Source organism: Dendrobates tinctorius, unplaced genomic scaffold (genome assembly GCF_039654945.1).
Source record: "Dendrobates tinctorius isolate UK_male_01 unplaced genomic scaffold, ASM3965494v1 ptg000060l, whole genome shotgun sequence".
In the NCBI taxonomy this organism is placed as follows: domain Eukaryota; kingdom Metazoa; phylum Chordata; class Amphibia; order Anura; family Dendrobatidae; genus Dendrobates; species Dendrobates tinctorius.
The window spans coordinates 83,702,075-83,724,802 of record NW_027361728.1 but is presented as its reverse complement, the minus strand read 5'-3'; the positions used below and the strand labels follow the sequence as shown (position 1 = coordinate 83,724,802).

Genomic DNA, 22,728 nt, shown 5'->3' with positions numbered 1-22,728 from the left:
TGAATCCGCAGGACCAAACCGCAGGCAAAAACCTTTTGACCTGCGGTTTATCTGCGGTTTTTGCAAAATCCGTGCGGATTAATCCGCAGCGGATTCCGCAGCATCTGCACACACCCTTATGTTGCCTATACTGCTTGTGAGTGGCGCTATCCGTGGCCGATCATAGGCAGCACATGACCCAGCACTGACCACACAACAAGTGAGGCGTGACTCAGCGCTGGCTCCCCACGGTGGCTGCTGGGTCGTGGGCGGGATTACCCCCCGCGTCACACCCAGCATCCACCACTCTCTCTCTCAATGAATGGGCGCACGGTGGATGCCGGGTGTGACGCGGGTGGATAACCCCGCCCACAGCCTGGCAGCCAGCGCGGAAGGAGGAAGAGGGACCCCCGGCTGCGATAGCGCCGCTCACAGGCAGTATAGGCAACATGAGGTATTTACAAAATTAATTAGGGGCCTCGGGGGATTCATTGGGGGTTAATTTAAAGTAGTGGACAAGCCCTTTAAGTAACGGCACATGTGACCGCCGGCAGCAGCAGGAAGCTGGTGGCTGACACTGCATGCTACTGAAGAGCAATGAATACTCACTGCTCTCTGCGATGAACAGTCCCGGTAAGTATTCCGGCAGCTATCCTCTGCTTGTGAGCAGCATAGGATGTCCCTGCCATGCGCTGGTTACAAGTATTAAGCAGTTGCTGGCACCGGAACAGGAAGCTGTGAGGGAGCGGAGGAAGGTAAGTGTAATGGTTTGTTTGTTTTTTTTCTGATGGGGAACCATGCATACCAGGACAGGAATGAGGGGGAACCATGCATACCAGGACAGGAATGAGGGGGAACCATGCATACCAGGACAGGAATGAGGGGGAACCATGCATACCAGGACAGGAATGAGGGGGTCATGCATACCAGGATAGGAATGAGGGGGTCATGCATACCAGGATAGGGGATATTAACCGCTTAATGACCGCCAATACGTCTTTTTACTGACCTGAAGTATAAGAGACTAGCATCCCCATACCAGTGACAATCCAGCAGCTGTCGGCTGTACACTATATCTGACAACTCAGCCACGATCAGTGTTGGCACCGTCCATATCCGTTTAATCCCTTAGATGCTGCTGTCAATAGTGACTACATCATAGAAATGGTTAACAGAGTGTGGCTTCTCCCTCTATCACCATCGGTGCCCTGAGATCATGATTGTGTGGTCCTGATATTTGCCAATGCAATTCACGGCCTTTGAGTCTGACAGCTGTAGCTGACTATTCAGAAGTTAGCGACATTTAGGTGGTAAAAATTTTTTTTTTCATTCCTGTCATGTCACTTTGTATTAATTCCTGAAAATTACCTGAAGGGTTAATAAACTACTTGACAGAAGTTTTCAATATGTAGGGGGGTGCGGTTTTTAAAATGGTATCACTTTTTGGGGTTTCCCAATATATAGGACCCTCAAAGTCACTTCAAACATCAATAGGTCCCTAAAAAAATTCATTTTGGAAATTTCCTTAGGAGAAAAAAAAAAAAGATTTCTGCTGCATTTTCAAACCTCTTGAAATGCTAACAAAATAAAAGAACATTTTACAAATGGTGCTGATGTATAGCAGACATGTGGGCAATGTTATTTATTACTGTTTTTCTGTGGTATTAAAGGGATGATCAAAGTTTGAAAATTTCTAATTTAACATTTTTCTCAAATTTCTGATATTTTTTGTAAATAAACAAAACGTATTGACCTGAATTTACCATTATCAGAGAATATAATGTGCCACGAAAAAAAAAACAATCTCATAAGCACTGGGATTTGTTGAAGAGTTCCAGAGTTATTACCGCATAAAGTGACACTGGTCAGATCTAAAAAAAATTGGCCCCGTCACTAAGGGGTTAAGTACAGAACCGACCACAATTTTTTCCTTCAGTTTTTTTCTCCTAATTTCCTCCTCTAAAACCTAGGTGCGTCTTATAGTCTGAAAAATACGGCATATATATTACACACACAACCCAATAGATATACAGTATATACAGCAAGGTCTGCGAGAAGCAACTGAAAAATATAACCTTTATTGATATTAAAAACAAAATTGCCACAGTTAGGGCCCCGTCACACACAGCAATCTCGCTAGCGAGATCGCTGCCGAGTCACAACTTGTGTGACACAACAGCGATCTCATCAGCGAGATTGCTGTGTGTGACAGCGATCGGCCCCCCTGCCGGTATCGCTGATCGCTGCAAGAAACCTCTGGACATTTTTTTCGTCGCTGATCTCCCGCTGGCCAGCACGCATCGATGCGTGTGACAGGCGGGAGACCAGCGATCAGCTGTAAAATAATTAAAAAAATAAAAAATATTGTTATTCTCACCTTCCGACGTCCCGTGCAGCATTCCCGCCTCTCTCCATGCTCCGGTCCCAGTAATCCTTTGCAAGAATGACCGCGAGACTTCGCGATCCCGCGAGAACAGACGTCATCGCGGTAATTCTCGCAAAGGATTACGGGGACCGGAGCATGGAGAGAGGCGGGAATGCTGCGCGGGACGTCGGAAGGTGAGAATAACAATATTTTTTATTTTAATTCTGTTTTTTACATGGATCCATGGCATCAGCGCTAACGAACACAGCGATGCCGCGCGCGGCGTCCCTGTGCTAATCTCTGGTGAAGCTGTCTGACAGCTCACCAGCGATCACGTAGCGACTTACCAGCGATCCTGACACGTGGATATCATTGTCGGGATCGCTGGTAAATCGCTATGTGGGACTCCAGCTTTAGAAATGAGATCTTTACCTGCTCGGGCGGTAGGGTCTCCGGTGCCGCTCTAGATACGTACCTCAGTGACTGAGCCCACCATAGGTCCTCCTAGGCTCATGGAAACATCGGAGGCGCTCAGGTGCGATTGTAAGTAACAGGGACAAGAAGAATCAGTGTGTTGGCACAGTACGACAGATTATCCAGAATGCTAATTGTGGCAGCCATGCATCTAATATCAATAACGGGGAATTACTAGCTACGGCTCACACCCCGCACTCTATACACATTATTGAATAGTGAGAATAGAAGTATTGGAGGAGCACGTCATCATTTTTCAATACAGATGTGATGTCCTGAATATATGTAGGCAAATATCCACATACAGCAGGCCGCCAGCACAGGGCCATATAGCAGACACACACCGTCAGTAGAGACATATGTGTATAGAACCTCAGAGTCACACACACACTCGCCACGCTTCCCCGCACACAGCCGCCGTCCCACGCCGGTGACATGCCCCGTGGCGCTGGGTGCAGGAGAGCCCGCAGGCCGCAGCCGCGCACACCCCAGAGCAGGCCTCGGTTCCCGCGCACCGCGGTCACACAGCTTCTTCTACCGTCGGCCCGTATCTGCGCGTCACTCCATCACCGAGCGTTAAATCCGGGCCCTGTACGGCCTCACCTTAGAGCCCGCTTTCTGCGAACCGCCGGACGTCTTCTCCGCCATCTTGCGTCGCTACAGCCCTGCAGGCTGAATAATCGAGAGCAGAAGGAGGTGTGTGCACGAGTGGGCCAATCAGCCTTGAAGCCGATACCTGAGCTATCGATCCCCCTGTGTGGAGCCCAGGAGCGGGCTGTGATGACGTCATTTGCGCTGCGTGAAGTGTGGGAGGGCTGTGGGGCGCCCCCTTGTGTCGCTCCCTGCGGCAGCGCCGGTGCGGACAGTGGTGACTGACTGCAGTGGGCTGGGCTGAGGAATGGATGGCATGGCAGAGAATGCAGGAGCTGCTGGGCTCCCTCTAGGACACGCAGGGAGGATTCCTGCAGTCAGGGCCTCATGCACACGCACAGTTGTAATTAATAAAAGTGGCACTTGGTTTATTAATGCTGCTCAGAAATGGCCGGTACATCAGATTTGCCAGAATTCCGCTTTTTGCTGAATTTCCACAAGGCCCGGCCAGCAATAACAATATTTAGAAAATCTAGTGTTGTAAAAAGCGTCCTGCGGCATCTGTAATGTGAGCAGGACCTATGGCGGCTTGTGATGGGCTTTGTCCCTTTGTTGTGATTTACTGGGTCATTACAGGAGTGAGTGGGGGTGCTGTCTACAGGTTGTGTCTGTGCACACAGTGATGTACATAAGGGCGCCCGCCATACAGGACCCCAGATGTCTCATTACAGAATGGAGTTGCTGTATGGAGGTTAATGGTTTGTGTGCGCACACTACAGTGCATTCATAGCTCCCAACCGTCCCAAATTCAGTCACGATTTGGGGGAACTGTCCCAGGTAGTTGGGGCCAGGGCTGGACTGGCCATCTGGCAATTCTGGCAATGCCAGAAGGACCTGTCTGCTTGTGGGCTGCCTTGTCAGCTACATTTCTAACAGAATCAGTATTCTCAAGACACGCATACTGTTAAGAGTACGGAGCACAAAGTCGATGCCTCCGTCACTTACCCCAGCAGGCCACGGGTATCAATAGAAACTTTGGTCTTGTAGGAAATCTTGCTTTCCTCTATCCAGGGTAACATTAGTCAGGGGCGGGACTACCGCGGTCGCAGCTGCGACTGGGCCCGGAGACCTTAGGGGCCTGATTGCGGAGCTGCAGCCGCTCATTGGCTGTGCAGCTCCGTGGCTGCCAGGCTGCAATTGTCCTGACATGATGGCTGTTCTGTGGCACGGGACCTGTGATGAGGTCACTAGAGGGGAGGAGTCAGGGGTTACATGATCAGGAGCCTCCATGAATGCAGGACTCTGCTGTGCTGGTTGTCATGGTGCTGCTGGATGAGGGTAAGTTTATGTGTGGGGTCAGGAGGGGTTTACAGGGTGGATATAGCAGAGCTGTGTGTGTACAAGGTGTATGGAGCGGAGCCGTGTGTGCGTACGAGGTGTACGGAGAGAAGCCGCGTGCGTACGGAGTGGAACCACGTGTATACGAAGTATATGAAATGGAACCGCTTGTGTACGAAGTATATGGAGCGGAGCCATGTGTGTACGAAGTATATGGAGCGGAGTCATGTGTGTACGAAGTGTACGGAGCGGAGCCGCATGTGTACGAGGTGGACGAGAGAGCCACGTGTGTATGAAGTGTATGGAGCGCAGCGTTTACGAGGTGTATGGAGCGGAGCCGCGCATGTACAAGGTGGACAGAGCGGAGCCGCGTGTGTATGAGGTTACGGAGCATTAGCCACATGTGTACAAGGTGTGCGGAGCGGAGATGTGTGTGTATTTTGGCATTGGGGGGCCCCATTTGAAAGTTCGCATCGGGGCCCTTAACTTTGTAGTTACGCCACTGATAATAGTAATAGATCCCATCTGGTGCTTGGGGACGGGGACAGCATGGGCCTGTGTGATTTCAAATGCCAGGGCTGAATTTAAGCCCCAGTCCGTACCTGGTCAGGGCTACACGTCTGGGCTCCTGCTGTGCAGTCTTCACTGTGTTGGGTACTCACTAACTGCTTATTGCTCAGTAGTTCCTCCTCATGGGGAGGTGGCAGCATCTCTTTGTTCATCTCTGTACCTGTCAGCACAAGTATGAGATTTGTATATTTCCGGACACATTCCGACTAGACGTGTCCAGCCTCGCTCAATTCATTTTCATTGAGTGAGGCCACGCATGTGTATTCGGCATGTGACCACATGTATGTAAATCGCAGGCACCAGAGAATCCTGACAGCGTTCAGTGAGCACTGTGATAATTCAGAAGTCTGCAGTCACATAGAATGACTGCAGACTCATCATAAACCTGGACAACCCCTTTAATGCTCCTAACATAAATAGAAATATGAGAATTATTTACTATCCCAAAAAACACATCCAGGCACCTTATAGATTATGTTGTCTCTGATTGAAGTTGTTCTATTTTTTTTTTCATCTTGTCTAGACTCCATGATGAGTTTTCTCATTCACAGCTCATCTCTGCACACTTTAATCTTCTCTGGTCTTCTGCAGCATATCCCCACAAGGTGCCCTTAAAAATAGAAGTGTCATAATCCTCCTGAATAAAAATATCGGCCCTACACTGAGCCCCTGAATAGATAATTACCCCTAACTATACTGTCTCCTCATATACAGTATTTACCCCCTCACCCTCCATACTGCCTCCTCACTATTGATGGGCGAGCACTAAAATGCTCGGGTGCTCGTTGTTCGGGTCGAGCAAATGGTAATACTCGGGTGCTCGGACAGAACAACAAGTCCAATGTAAGTCTATGGGAGACCCGAGCATTTTTACCGCGATCCCCCCGGGGGTCCTTTTAAGGTCTAAAAACGTCTGAAACTTTTTGAAACACTGCTCAAATGACACGGGGACATCATGGGGATCGCCCCTGAAAGCATTCCTGACTCCTAGTTCACAGCTTTAAACATTTTTTTCAGCGTTTCATGCCATTTTTACAGGTGCACCAAAAAACATACCAAAACAAAACCAAAACGGATTTTGCTGGGAAATATGTTAAGGCACATCCTTTCCAAGTTAATGACTTGTATTTAAGGGAAAATTTAACCCCAGACCAAAATGTTCCCCCACCACTTTTGCTATGTTCATACGCAGCGTTTTTAATGCGACTTTCAACTTTAACATTGCTTTGAACCAATACAAATGCATTCACTGGGAAAGGTCATTGCAACATTTACCAACCCTAGCTGGCCATGTGGTGTGTGACACATAAGCAGACACATCTTGTTTCACTTCTGAAGGAGGGACTCTTAAAGTCACAAAGCCTATTTATAGAGGGGCATCAGGCGGCATTAATCTGCTTAAAGGGCCATTATTAAACTGTGGGTCTCGTATGCTGTTATTGCCTATGCAGTGAGTGGCTGGGCTGCCAAGAATTACAACGCACCCCAATACCCCTTTCACGAGAGGTACAGGAGGGCGTCCTGAAAAAATATTGCATTGAATGGAAGGTCTGCCCTGATATCAAGTCATATGCACCCCAATATGCCTTTGAACCCAGATACTAGAAGGCCACATGAAAACCCACTTCACAGTCTTCAGTTGGTCCTGCCATACAGTTTCCTTATGCATTGAATGTAAGGGTCGCCTTGACCCAAATTTGCCCGCACCTCAATCTCCCCTTGGACAAAACATGCAGGAGGGCCTCCTAAAACAAAATGTCCCATTTCAAAGGAGCCTAGACTCGTAATGCCCATACACTAAGTGTATGGGCTGACAAACAATTCCCCATGTGGGGTACATTTTTTTAAACTATACTATGGGCATCATAGACACCCTTGCCAAAAATTGGACTGCCTGTAGCAGCACAGAACACATTAACCCTGGTCATCTAGTGGTGGAGAATGAGGAGACATAATGATAAATCATACCGAAATCAAACAAATAAATTAAAAATGGGAATCCACCTATGAAAGAAAATAACATGAGGGAGGGGCAAACACAGGCTCATAGATATGAAGCCAGAATGTGTCCTGTTCTGCCCTCTTAATAGGGCAAAGAATGTTTTATTATTGCTGGGTTAATTATAGCACCATCTAGTGGTGGCTGAATTTATAGCAGTGTCTTCAATAGCATTATAAAGCCTGTGACTTTAACAGAAGCAATGCACTATGGGATTAAAGAAGTGCTTTGTGGGAAGGAGGCAATGTATTCTGGGATGAAGAAGGGCCATTTTGCTTCTGTGGATCTCATAGGATGCACATGTTATTTTGTCCTCCTGTGTAACCTTTGTTTTTCCTGCAACTTCTCTACTTGAGTCACTACCCGGCTAAAGCATATCTGGTAAGCTTAATCTTTCTTGCAATGCAGTGATTCAGAGAGGTGTTATTTATTGTCTAGCAGCCAAGAGATGTCATTAACCCTTTAGTTGCCAGTTCTCAGTAAATGTAATCATAAACTAATGTATTCCTATGTAATGTTTGCATCTCAATGTACACTTCTGTGATTGTGTTAGCTATGATCATCTGCCCAATACTTATGCATGTTATTTGTATTCCTTGTAGTTTTACCGTGCATGTTCTATACTCTTCACAAATAAACAAGTTAGACTACAGAGAACAGTCTGCTTAATTTGGAAGACAGAGCTGTGTCCTCACCAAAAGGGTAACTGACCATGTTGTCCTCCTCATCCTCCTCCTCCCTGTCCTCAGGCCATCCCCGCTGAACAGACGGTATGACAGCTGTGCTTGTAGTACCGTCTATAGTGCATAAAAGGAGCTCCTGTTCTTCCTCCACCTCATTGTCTACCAATCCACTTTGTGACAACATGAGGCTGGGCTGAGTGTAATCACCCTATATGGTTCCTTGCTCCATGTCCTCATGCTCTGCCTGCAATGCATCATCTTTAATTGTGAGCAGAGAGGTTTTCAGAATGCTGAGAAGCGGGATGGTGACACTAATTATGGCGTCATCGCCGCTCAACATCTTAGTGTAGTCCTCAAAGTTCTGGAGGATGGTACATATGTCTGACATCCATGTCTGTTATGATTGAGTCACCGTAGGAGGCAGACACAAAAATAGAAGCTACGTCCAGAAAACCAGAGAAGTTGGCAACTATCAGATTGCAGACCCTTGAACCTATCAACACAACTAGCAGTAGCCGTGGGGGGTTCTTACGGTGCCCTAGACCCCTCGATCACAGCCGGAGAGCTAAATAGCCTAAAGACAGAAAAGGAAATCTAAACTGCCCCAGAGCAGACCCCAAAGTAAAAGACAGCCCCCAACATATAATGATGGTGAAGCAAGATGAAAAAACACTCACACAGATAGAAAGATAGGCTGAGCAAACGATGGGGCCCAAGCTAACTAAACAGAACAGGAAAGGAAGGTTGCTGTCTGCAATCTGCCAAAACCCTATCAAAGACATAAGCCAACAAGCTGATATGGAAAAAGACCCTGAAGCAGCTAGGCTTCAAAAACTAAATCAGCATTCAGGTATTTTCAGAAGACAGAGCTAAAGGAATTCAGCTCACCCCAGCAGGGAATGGCAGAAATCCAGAAAAACAAAGCAAAACAAAGTCAAAGCACAAATGCAAAAAGCCGAGCAGAAAACTTAGCTTTAGAAGAGCAGGAATTCAGACTGGTCTCCAAGGATCCCACAGAGAAATCACCCGCAGGGCAGAAGGGCGTCGGCAGCCTTATATCCAGTCAGTAACTCCACTCAGCCAGTCATCATCATCAGGCTCAGGTGTTTGATAATCAGGCTCACTACCTTTCTTCACCAGAAGAGGGAGTTCCTCGGGCCTCAGTAGTGAAGGGGAAAATGAACTCACAACAGTACCTCCCCCTTGAGGAGGGGTCACCGAACCCTCATCCATGCCACCAGGGCGATCCGGGTGAGCCCGATGAAAGGCACGCACCAATCTTTTGGCATGAATATCAGAGGCAGAGACCCAGGAATTATCCTCCTGACCATAACCCTTCCACTTAACCAAATACTGGAGTCTCCGTCTAGCCATACGGGAATCCAGTACTTTCTCTACCTCATATTCCATGTTACCTTCAACCAATACAGGGTCTGGAGGTGCCACCCCCGGAACAACAGGTTCAACAAACCTCTTCAACAAAGATTTATGGAACACATTATGGATTTTAAATGTGACAGGAAGAGCCAAACGAAAAGAGACCGGATTAATAATCTCCAAAATCTTGTAAGGTCCAATAAATCTAGGCTTAAACTTAGGAGAAGCCACCTTCATAGCAATATTTTTTGATGATAACCACACCATATCACCAACCTTAAACTGGGGACCAATGGTCCTATGTCGGTTGGAAAACCGCTGGGCCTTTTCCTGGGAGAGAGATAACTTATCCACCACTTGGTCCCAGATTTGGTGCATTCTCTCCACCACAGTGTCAACACCTGGGCAGGCAGAGGGCTCCACCTGCCCTGAAGAAAATCGAGGATGAAACCCAAAGTTACAAAAAAAAGGTGACATCAAAGTGGCAGAACTAGCTCTATTATTTAAAGCAAATTCGGCCAAGGGCAAAAATGAAACCCAATCATCCTGATCAGCAGAAATAAAACATCTCAAATATGACTCCAAGGTCTGGTTTGTTCTCTCTGTCTGCCCATTGGTCTGAGGGTGAAAAGCAGAGGAGAAGGACAACTGAATTCCCAGCTTGGAACAGAAAGTTCTCCAAAATCTAGACACAAACTGAACTCCTCTGTCAGATACAATGTTCTCAGGAATCCCGTGCAAGCGGACCACCTGTTGCAAAAACAGGGGCACCAACTCAGAGGAAGACGGCAACTTAGGGAGTGGTACAAGATGAACCATCTTAGACAACCTATCACAAATCACCCAAATAACCGTCATCCTTTGAGAGACAGGCATATCAGAGATGAAATCCATTGAAATATGGGTCCATGGCCTCTTGGGACAGGCAAAGGCATCAACAACCCACTAGAGCGAGAACACGATTTAGACCGGGAGCACGTCCCACAGGACTGCACAAAATTCCTGACATCACGAGACAAGGAGGGCCACCAAAAAGACCGACTCACCAGATCTCTAGTACCAAAAATACCTGGATGACCAGCCAAAGCAGAGCAATGAACTTCAGACATCACTCTCTTCTTCCACTGATCAGGAACATACAACTTTCCACTGGGACAACGCTCAGGTTTGTCCTCCTGGAACTCTTCCAGAGCACGTCTCAAATCGGGCGAGATGGCAGAAAGAACTACCCCTTCGCCTAAGATGGTAGCAGGCTTGGTCACCACAGGAGAATCAGCAAAGAAGCTCCTAGAGAGGGCGTATGCCTTGACATTCTTAGTTCCAGGAAGAAAAGAAACCACAAAATCAAAACGTGTAAAAAACAAGGCCCACCTAGCCTGTCTAGGGTTCAAGCGCTTAGCCGATTCTAGGTAAATCAAATTCTTGTGGTCAGTGAGGACCACGACTTGATGCTTAGCTCCCTCCAACCAATGTCTCCACTCCTCAAATGCCCATTTCATGGCCAACAGTTCCCGATTCCCCACATCATAGTTACGTTCAGATGGAGAGAACTTTCGGGAAAAGAAAGCACAGGGATTCATTTTAGATGTTACAGGATCCTTTTGGGACAAAACAGCTCCTGCACCAATCTCAGAAGCATCCACCTCTACCTGGAACGGAAGTGAGACATCAGGTTGCCGCAAAACCGGGGCGGAGGTGAATCTTCGCTTCAGCTCCTGAAAGGAAGAAACAGCCTCCGGAGACCAATTTAACACATCAGCACCCTTCTTAGTCAAATCAGTCAATGGCTTGGCAATACTAGAAAATTTTGCTATAAATTTCCGATAAAAATTAGCAAAACCCAAAAACTTCTGGAGGGCCTTCAAAGAAGTGGGCTGAACCCAATCGTAAATGGCCTGTACCTTGGCCGGGTCCATTTCAATAGTTGACGGGGACAAAATAAATCCCAAAAAAGAAATCCTCTGTACTCCAAAAAGGCATTTAGATCCTTTGACATACAGGGAATTCTCCCTCAAGATCCGGAACACAGTCCGAATATGTTCCACATGAGAATCCCAATCCTTGGAGAAGATCAAAATATCATCCAGATAGATAATCAAAAATTTATCGACAAAATCTCGGAAAATATCGTTCATGAAGCACTGGAAGACAGAAGGGGCATTAGTGAGCCCAAAAGGCATCACCAGGTACTCAAAATGTCCCTCCGGAGTATTAAACGCCGTCTTCCATTCATCCCCATGCTTAATGCGAATAAGATTATACGCCCCCCTGAGGTCAAGCTTGGTAAACCAGCAAGCACCTTTAACTCTGGAGAATAGATCAGAAATCAGGGGTAACGGATACTGATATTTAACAGTAATTTTGTTGAGGGCACGATAATCAATACAAGGTCTTAATGATCCATCCTTTTTGGCTACAAAAAAAAAAACGGCACCTAAGGGTGACGAGGATGGTCTAATATGACCCTTCTCCAATGCCTCCTTAATATAGGATCGCATAGCCTCGTGCTAGGGTACAGATAAATTGAAGAGCCGACCCTTGGGAAATTTACACCCCGGGCTCAGTTCAATTGCACAGTCATAACTCCTATGAGGAGGCAGAGACGCAGACTCATTCTCACTAAATACATCATAAAAGTCCGCCAAATAATCAGGAACATCATGCGACTGAGGAGAGGTGGAAAACACCGGAGCCTCTCTAAAGGCACACCGACAACCCCAACTCACCACAGACACAGATTTCCAATCTAAAACTGGATTATGAATTTGTAACCAGGGAAACCCCAGAACAATAGTATCATGCAGATTATGCAACACCAAAAATCTGCAATTTTCTTGATGGTCTGGGGCGACCCGGATTACCACCTGGGTCCAAAACTGAGGTTTATTTTTAGCCAAAGGAGTAGCATCAATCCCCCTCAAAGGGATAGGCGTCTGCAGAGGTGTCATCGGAAATCCACAACGTTTAGCAAAATCCAAGTCCATTAGGTTTAGGGCTCCTCCCGAATCCACAAAAGCCTTGGCGGAAAATGTGGACAGGGAGCAGATCAGCGTAATAGCCAGAAGAAACTTAGGTTGAACACCACCAACAGAAAACGTGTGTGCAAAGCGTTTCTCTCGTTTAGGACAGACAGAAATAATATGTGAGGCATCTCCACAGAAAAAACACAACTTATTACGCCTTCTGAACTCCTGACGCTGCTCTCTGGACAAAACTCTATCACATTGCATAGGTTCAGACATTTGTTCAACAGGTGGCAACACCTCTCGTGCAGCTTTGCGTTCGCGCAAACGCCGATCAACCTGAATGGCTAATGACATAGAATCGTCAGGACCAGAGGGAACTGGAAATCCCACCATAGTATCTTTTACGGCTTCTGACAACCCCTTCCGAAAGAGAGCAGCCAAGGCATTATCATTCCAGGTAGTAAGTACTGCCCACTTTCGGAATTTTTGACAGTACAATTCTGCAGAATCTCGACCCTGGTTCAATGCCAGCAGGGTCTTTTCAGCCTGATCAGTGGCATTAAGTTCGTCATACAACAACCCCAAGGCCTGAAAAAATGCGTTCACATTAGTCAGAATAGGATCATCTGGTTTCAAAGAAAACGCCCAATCCTGGGGATCGCCACGCAGCAAAGAGATGACAATTTTAACCTGCTGCACGGAGCTCCCCGACGAGTTAGGCTTCAAGGCAAAAAATAATTTACAATTCTTTTTGAAATTCAAAAATTTAGACCGATCCCCAAAAAATACATCAGGTGTAGGAATCTTTGATTCAGCAGCATGTGAATGAGCAAGGTAGGCGGAAATTCCCCGCACTTCCGCAGCGAGCTGCTCCACACAATCAGACAATTGCTTTATCTCCATTGAGAGAAAAAAAAATTCCCCCTACGGCCTCAGAGATATAGAGAAAAAAATATACACACTTTTTTTTTTTTTACAATTTTTTTCTGCTATTGAGTACCCTAGGATCTGCGGTTTGGCGGGTGATTCTGTTATGATTGAGTCACCATAGGAGGCAGACACAAAAATAGAAGCTACGTCCAGAAAACCAGAGAAGTTGGCAACTATCAGATTGCAGACCCCTGAACCTATCAACACAACTAGCAGTAGCCGTGGGGGGTTCTTACGGTGCCCTAGACCCCTCGATCACAGCCGGAGAGCTAAATAGCCTAAAGACAGAAAAGGAAATCTAAATTGCCCCAGAGCAGACCCCAAAGTGAAAGGCAGCCCCCAACATATAATGACGATGAAGCAAGATGAAAAAACACTCACACAGAAAGAAAGATAGGCTGAGCAAACGATGGGGCCCAAGCTAACTAAACAGAACAGGAAAGGAAGGTTGCTGTCTGCAATCTGCCAAAACCCTATCAAAGACATAAGCCAACAAGCTGATATGGAAAAAGACCCTGAAGCAGCTAGGCTTCAAAAACTAAATCAGAACTCAGGTATTTTCAGAAGACAGAGCTAAAGGAATTCAGCTCACCCCAGCAGGGAATGGCAGAAATCCAGAAAAACAAAGCAAAACAAAGTCAAAGCACAAATGCAAAAAGCCGAGCAGAAAACTTAGCTTTAGAAGAGCAGGAATTCAGACTGGTCTCCAAGGATCCCACAGAGAAATCACCCGCAGGGCAGAAGGGCGTCGGCAGCCTTATATCCAGTCAGTAACTCCACTCAGCCAGTCATCATCATCAGGCTCAGGTGTTTGATAATCAGGCTCACTACCTTTCTTCACCAGAAGAGGGAGTTCCTCGGGCCTCAGTAGTGAAGGGGAAAATGAACTCACAACACATGTCCACTCCTGAGGTCTTATGTGTGGAGTCGCAACTGAATATCGACAGCCTTGTTGATGCTGGTAGTCAACAACTGCCCTCTTCTGCTCACAAATTCTTTCCAACATATGCAGTGTAGAGTTCCAACGCATGGGGACATCCCACACCAGTCTGTGAGCTGGAAGACGCAAACGCTGCTGAAGTCCGGCAAGTGCGGCTGAAGCTGTAGCTGACTTTCTAAAATGGGCAGACAGACGGCGTACTTTCACTAGCAGATCTGGCAGCTCCGGGTAGCTTTTGAGAAAATTTTGAACCACGAGGTTAAGCACATGAGCCAGGCAAGGTACGTGTGTGAGCTCACCTTGCCTCAGAGCCGCCACCAGGTTCCGGCCATTGTCACACAACGACCATGCCTGGCTGTAGGTTCAGCAGTGTCAGCCAAATATCTGACTGCTCTTTCAGCGCTGTCCACAGCTCTTCTGCATTGTGCGGTTTGTCACTTATGCAGATTACCTTCAGCACAGCCTGTTTCCACTTGGCTGAGGCAGTGCTGCAGTGCGTCCAGCTTCTGACTGATATGTTCATTTCAAAGATGGAGGCTGAAGAGGAGGAGGAGGAGGAAGAGGTGCATAAGCTGTAGACTGTGGGGGCAACCCTGATTGACGTAGGGCCCGCAATCCTCGGCGTGGGGAGGATGTGTTCCATCCCAAAGTCCGACTGGGTCCCAGCTTCCACTATGTTAACCCAGTGTGCCGTCAGTGAGATGTACCATCCCTGCCCACAGGCACTTGTCCACGTGTCCGTGGTTAGGTGGACTTTCCCAGTAACAGCATTGTTGAGGGCACGGGTATTGTTGTGGGACACATGCTGGTGTAATGCCGGTATGGCACAACGGGAACAATAGTGGCGACTGGGGACTGAGTACCTTGGGACGGTCACCGCCATCAGGTTGTGTAAAGTTTCCGTCTCAATGAGCCTAAAAAGCAACATTTCGAGCGACGAGAAATGTGCAAATTAAGTACTGTGGCCTGTGGGGCATTGGCTGAGTATTTCCACTTGCGTTCCAATGACTGGAGTATAGATAATTGAAGACTGGACTGGGACAAGGACGTGGACGGGCTTGATGATGGTGCTGGATGACTGTGGGCAACAACATGTACAGGGCCCGAGGCATCTTCACAGGCACGGTGAACTGGGGATTGGCTTTGATGCAAAACGGTGGAAGAAGCAGTATTGTCACCTGAAGACAGTGTTCCTGGAACCTGGGGTTGGGCCCACAAAGTCAGGTGCTTTGCTGCCATGTGCCTAATCATGCTGGTGGTGGTCAGGCTGGTATTTTTGCTACCCCTGCTGACGTGGGCATGGTAAGTGCTGTAAATGGCCTGTTTGGGGTTATCAGCAGAGTCTTTAAAAACATAACCAGACTCGGGAAGATCTAACAGAAGGAATGGCAACTTCCGTCCTGTTGGTGTTACGGGGAACGGATGCATGCCTTTTGTCTGCGGCCACCACACTGCTTCTTCCTGCTTGTTGGGGTGATATACCTCCTTCCCCATGTGTGCTGCTGTCCTCGCTCTGCATGTTCTCCTGCCAGGTTGGGTCAGTCACAATGTCATCCACCACCTCGCCTTCCACATCCGCCCCCTGCTCCTCCTCCTGACTTTCCGGCAATTGTGTCTCATCATTGTCCACCTCTGGTGACCGTGTCTGCTCAAAGATGGAAAATCATCTTGCCCCGCTTCAAGTGGAGCGGGCGAGAGGCACGAATCTCCAAATGGATAACTGAACAGTTCTTCGGAGTGGCCGAGTGTGGTATCAGTTGTCTCAGGGCACTCGGCATGGTGGAAGGAAGGACGATCAGGGTGAGTAATATCCGGTCTACACTCACGGCAACTCAGACTTGACCTTGTGGAAGACATAGTGGTGGTGGCTAAGTGACTGGAAGCATTATCCGCTATCCAACCAACAACCGTTTCCCACTGCTCTGGATTCAATAGTGGTGTGGTGCGGTCCCCTAGAAACTGGGACAGGAAGGTCGAGTGAGAAGATGTGGGTCTTTGCTGTGGCCCACTTTTAGATTGACCATGGCCTCGTCCTCTGCATGCACCATCAGTATCACGTCCACTTTCCCGTCCCTTGCCCCTTGCCTTGCCCATTTTAAATGGACTACTGAAATATTTGAAAAGCTCAATACAAATGGATTTCTTGGGAGAAAAATTAGATGTGATAAGTATGCCTGAAAAGCAAAGAATTTTCCACCACAGATACACCAGGCCTCAGCCTGAGATAACAGACTGTATTAATTTTTTTGTATTTTGTGGATACAAAAGACTGCTGGATATAACGACTGTGACAGCCAGACCAAAAAAAGGAAACCAACGTAAACTGGCCAAACTTTGAGCACACACAGATATGAGCTGACACGGAGATACCGCACCAAAAAATATGTGACCTGTATGGGTTTTTTTTCTTTGCCTAAATACTGCTTTACTTAACCAAAACTGACAGCCAGGCAAAAAAGAGAAAAAAAGCCATAAACTGGCCAAAATTTCAGCACACACAGATATGAGTTGACACGGTGAAACCACACCAAAAATGTGTGGCTTGTATGTTTTTTTGGGCCTAAATACTGCTTTATTTAACCAAAACTGACAGCCAGGCAAAAAAGAAAAAAAAGCAGTAAACTGGCCAAAATTTCAGCATCCACAGATATGAGCTGGAACGGAGATACCGCACCAAAGAATGTGTGGCCTGTATGGGTTTTTTTTGGCCTAAATACTGCTTTATTTAACCAAAACTGACAGCCTGGCAAAAGAAGAGAAAAAAGCTGTAAACTGGCCAAAATATCAGCACGCACAAATATGAGCTGGCACGGAGATACAACACCAAAAAATGTGTGGCCAGTATGTTTTTTTTGGACTAAATACTGCTGTATATTACCAAAACTGACAGGCAAAAAAGAGAAACAAGCCGTAAACTGGCCAAAATTTCAGCACACACAGATATGATATATGCAATGCTCTATATACACACATACAGTGACTGCGGGCCTTGCACTGATGTGTATAGAGCGACGTACACTCCACTGCCTCCATATCAGTGGAACCTATATACTTCAGAATTAGTCCTTAGTAGGAATGACGGTTTAGCTGGATGTGAGTATTTAGGATGGTAGACCCCACACTAACTAAGAAATGCCCAATTCTGGCCCTATCAAGGCAGCCGCTCTCCCTACACTCTCTCAATCCGGAGCTGAATGTGCCGAGCAGGGTGGCGTCCGATCCCTTATACCCTTGATGATGCTGTGCGGCCAGCCAATCACTGCAAGACCACAACAAAGATAGCTGCGGCATTTCATGGCCTGGCAGACAATCCCTGCTCCATGATTGGGTCTCTAAAGTCCGCCAAAAATGCTGGGTGGAGACCCGAATTCCCGCCAAGTAATCCTGGAAATAGTCGGTGCTCGACGAGTACACCGAGCACAGTGATACTCGGGCGAGTACCATGTAGTGGCGAGCACGTTCACTCATCACTAGTTGGGAGCCTTCCTTATCTTCGGAATCGATGACAGCTGAGGGAGTTGCCTGTGGGACATTAATTACTTCCTGTTCTTGATCAGGATCCCGAGACAGACAAGGTCGTAACATATTCCGTGTGAGTGGGGGCACCCTCCTTCTCTTCTGGCTGGACCGCATAAATAGGACCTTTAGCATTGACTCAACGTTTCACCCTGTAGGGGCTCTCCTCCCAACGGTACTCTAATTTATCACAAGGGCACTTCTCTCTTACCAAAACTCGGTCTCTGACCCACAGAGCTGTCCCACGTAGAGGAGTGACCTGAGGATGTTCCAACTCCTGCAGCAGGGTCCGCACCAAATGTTGGAGAGTCTGCAGCCGATGATGGTGTTCTCGGACCCAGGAGGACACCCCTGTCTGTGGGTAGTCCTCCTCAGGCTCCACTCAACTCCAATTCAGTCACCCCCTTCCCGGGCCATCCGAAGAGAAGAGAGTAGGGTGTAAAGCTGGTGGTGCTGTGCTTGCGATTATTGTACACCCATATCAGCTCAGGGACATACTCAGGCTTCTTCTCCTCCTCCAGGGTTCTTAGCATCTGGATCAGGGTATGGTTAAATCTCTCGCAAGCCACGTTCCCTTGTGGATGATAAGGTGTTATCCGAGACTTCACGTTTTTGTACAACTGGTGCAGTTCCTCCATCACTCTGCAGAGAAAACAGGCACCTTGGTCGGAGTGGATACGCTTAGGACATCCATACACCTGGATAAAGTACTTGCAGATGGCGTGAGCAGCGGATTCGGTGGTCTGATCCTGCGTTGGGGTTACGACAGCAAACTTCGTTAAGTGGTCTAGCATCACCAAGCAGTGTTCATAGCCTTGATACTTTGGCCCGATCGTCAGATAGTTTATCATTTGCAAATCTAGAGGCCCGGATGACATTACCGTCTGCGTGGGAGCCCGCTGTTCGGGTGGTTTGGCCAGCTCACAACTCCGGCACTGCTGACAGACTTCCTCCACCACACTTCTCAGATTTGAATGATAAAACAGGCGCTGCAACCATTGAAAGGTCTTCTCTGGGCCAAAGTGAGCTCCTTTTTCATGAGCCTCCATAGCTGTCTGGAATAACAAGGATGAGGGGACCACTGTCTGCCAAGTAATACTGAGTTCTGACCAGAGGAATATCTTTCGATACAATATGCCGTCCCGCAGCTGAAGTTTTTCCCATTGCCATAACATCCGCAGCATTTCGGCCGACGCAGTACTCCTCTCCTGATGACTGGGCACTTGTTCAGCTGCGATCCACCACCTCAGCTGAGCTGTTTCCTGATCCTCTTGCTGCTCTGATACCCACTCGTCACAGGGTTGGTCTATTAAACTTACACGAGACATCTCCTGCCTTTACTCCCGCGTGACCACCACCATCCTGGCAGTTCCTCCAAATTTCAGGCCTTCCACAGCCTCCAGCTCTTCATCCCGATTAGGTGCCGGCCTACGATAGTTTATTCGGGAAAGGGCATCAGCATGGGTATTCTCTGCTACTCTTTTATAAGTGATCTTGTACTGGAATTTCGCCATTCGTGCTACCCAGCGTTGATCTAGTGCCCCGAGCTTCGCTTTTTCCAGATAGGCCAACGGATTGTTGTCTGTGCGCACGTGAACCTCAGAGCCAGCCAGGTACTCCGCAAATTTCTCCGTCATAGCCCACACTAACGCCAACATCTCCAGTTTGAAGGAGCTGTAGTTATCTGGGTTCTTCCTCAATTCGTGCAAAAGATCGACTCGCATACGCTATGACGCATTCCTTCCCATATTGTATCTGAGACAGTACTGCTCCAAGTCCATGCAGACTCCCATCGGTTTGCAAGATGAACTGTTGAGTGAAGTCAGCGTAGGCTAGTATGGGGACCTCCGTCAAAGCTTATTCAAGGCTAGAAACGCTTCCTCCTGGCGCTCACCCCACTGCACGTTCCTGTTTTTAGCATAGGAGGGCACCCCTTTCAGTAGTTCGAGAAGGGGATTTGTGATGCATGTAAAGTCTTTTACAAAGCGTCAGAAGTATCCTGCAAGTCCCAGGAATGCTTGTACATCCTTCACAGTTTTTGGGGTAGGCCACTCCTGCACTGCAGCAATCTTCTCTTGAGAGGGCCTCACTCCTTCTGCTGAGACAATGTGCCCCAAGTACTCGATCTGAGTTCGGAATAGATGACATTTTTGAGGCTTTACTTTCAGTCGATGCTTTTGTAGCCGACTCAGTACCTGCTCCAGATGTTCCTCGAATGTTGGGGCAAAGACAATGATGTCGTCCAGATAGATCAGGGTAGCTTCAAAGTTCAAGTCCCCCAAACATCTTTCCATGAGGCGTTGGAACGTTCCTCGGGCGTTGGCAAGACCGAATTGCACACGGTCTGAATCATATAGTCCCATCGGAAGAATGAAGGCTGTCTTGCCTTGTGTGATATACAATGTCTGTGAAGTATGAGGTTTTGTCTGTAAAAGATGTTTCTAGAAATCCTCCATTCTATGACAATGTAGGCTGCCAGCTTTGCAGCACCACCCGCAAACCCCCCTTCTCTGCACACACACCAGTTTCTTCATGTGCCAGCTGTGAAACCTGAACCCGGCTACTTCCTATCGAAGCCTCTCCATCCCCCCTCACTGGACAGCTAAGTGTAACAGATGTTCCTTTGTTTAAGACCTGTGACTGAGTTAAACTATAAGAGGCTGCATTGCAAAAACCATACATAGCAGAGACAGAACAATTATATTTTTGTGATCTGAGCGGTCTCAGCTTCGCTGCGGTGGCTTTTGCGAAGTCCTCGGACGTACAGAGACTGAGATATGGGTTGCGCCCAAATGCAGGGCCCTATCTCGTGTATTCTTGATGTTTTCTTGATGGGCTCATTACGCTGGGAAACATGATACCACCGGTGAGTTCATACTAGCTTCCCCCATAGAGTTATGATTATTATAAGTTTTAGTAAGATTTCTTAATCCAAGAGTAGGGGGCAGACCCTCTCCAGACTGCCCTTTCCGTGATGTCACACAGCCGAGTCTATAAGGCACTCCCTACGATATCCCAGTTCAGTTGGAGCTGAGTTTTGATGCCGAACAGACCTACCCCAATGTCTTGGGATGTCTGGCCCCTCCCCCTCCAAGCCGCATGGTCTGCCTGAAGAACAATATGCAACCGTGAGTGTAATTTCTTTCTGCTTTCATCCATTTTGTTTTTATACTTGTCTATTGTACATATTTTATGTCTCAATTTTATAGCAACTTTTATCTGTAATCACTGCCCATTTGGGAAATAAATTATAAAATTATTCAGTCTGCCTTCATGCTCTAGGAAACGAACTATATGCCTTTGTTAGATAATTACGCTACTGTTCGGGTTGGCTTCGAACCCCTCCCTTGAGTCTATAACTTAAGTGGAGAAACCAGGAGCTGGTGACAGCGCGTTGTGTACGGTTGTTGTGGCTAGTTGGCAGTCCAGAAGGGTCTTATATTGCTGAATGAGGGGCTGCGGCCACAGCATTGATAATTCCCTCACTGCAGTAGCCTAACCGCCAGTTCATAACAAGCAGCCCGTCCGGCGACTAATTATCCTAGGTGCAGTTCCCTGAGTGACCTGAGGGTAAGGGGGCGCCGGAGAGCTGCGAGTTCCAAAGTGGAACTGAGAAAGTGGGATATACATAAATCCCCGCAGTGCTTGGAAGGTTGTTAGCAGTGGTGGGGCATCCAAAATACCCCCCTGCAATAAATTGTTAGAGCAAGGTTAGCTTGCTGCATTTTTTGTCACATGGTACCAGTGGTGGGATAGCTAAGATAAGCCCCCACTGTGCCTGTGATAGCCGTGTGGCGGCAGTGCGTCGCGTCCCTCCGTCCGCTGATACACCCGTGTCAGTGGTGGGATTGTGACATATTGGTGACACAGGGTCCGCTGTCCGTCGCGTTTTGGTGGCAGCGGGACCCCCGTTCGTATTGGCGAACAGCGGTGGGCTATTCGTAACACCTTGATCTTGCTCGGACATTGGAACCTGCCTATAACCGCTGGCCAGGTCTCGTAGAAAAGTAGTTGCCATTTTCCAACGTGGTGGACAGGGACTCCTCTATTCTCGGCAACAGATACAAATCCCGCACTGTACAGTTTTTGAGCCGACGGTAGTCCACACAGAAGCGTAAAGTCCCGTCCTTCTTCCGCACCAGGACAATGGGGGAGGCCCACGGACTTGGCTCTCTCGTATTACCCCCTTCTTCAACATTTGCGTCAGCATCCCCTTCACCTCCTGGTACATTTGTGGAGGTATTTGACGGTATTGTTCTCTGATAGGCGCCGCATCGCCGTTGGGTATCTCGTGTGTTATTGCGGTGGTGCGCCGGAATCATTCTCATGCTTTGCAAACACATCCTAGTATTTTCCTAGCAGGGAATCAACCTGGGGGAACTGTTGGGGAGTCAGTTCTGAGAGTTCCACCCGCATGTGTTCCAATATCCACCGCCCCTCCTTCAGCAATCGGGGGTCTGGGGTCACTTCAGCATCTACAGTCACTATCCAGGGATCTTCCGGCTTTACAGTAAGCTGCACTGCTTCAGACGGAACTAGTTCATCGGGCAAGTCTAGGATGTGGGCCACTTCACTTCTGGGGAGCAAGGTCACGTTATTCTCTCCTAGATTTACACATCGCACGAGGACAGTTCCATTTCGCACCATAACCAGTGTCCGCGCAACTAATATTCCTGACGGTAGCTGGTCAGCCTTGCTAGGATCAACTTGCACTTCGGCCCCCTCCAGCGGGACACAAGTCTGGACGGGCAGGGGAAGTACTCGATTGACAGAAGCGGGCACAATTATTTTGCCGAGTGACTTCCCATCACTTTATGTTTCCTGGGCCTGTGCCCTCCATATCAGTTGCTGGAAGATCCTCCTTTGAGGGGTATGGATGCTCCACTGTCGTAGGAACTGGTCGGGGGACTCATTGATGAGAAGGCTCCCGAAGTCTTTAAGCACGTTCATGCCCAAGGTTACGGTATGATTTTTGGCTGCTTCTCCATCTACCAGCACTA

The 22,728-nt window shown here is 47.8% G+C and overlaps 1 protein-coding gene across 4 annotated transcripts in view; it reads right to left on the bottom strand.

Moving 5' to 3' along the window:
- The window catches only part of U2SURP (U2 snRNP associated SURP domain containing), a 159,427-nt gene extending 155,804 nt beyond the window's left edge, over positions 1-3,623 (bottom strand). For 2 of the 4 annotated variants that reach the window (XM_073579107.1, XM_073579108.1), the window contains exon 1: positions 3,163-3,192. In XM_073579107.1, the coding sequence (XP_073435208.1) occupies positions 3,163-3,177 (15 nt within the window). In that variant the 5' untranslated portion in view covers positions 3,178-3,192. Of the gene's footprint in view, positions 1-3,162; positions 3,193-3,421 lie in introns of those variants that run through there. The other 2 variants (XM_073579109.1, XM_073579110.1) reach the window with 2 other exon arrangements.
- Between the last annotated feature and the right edge of the window lie 19,105 nt (positions 3,624-22,728).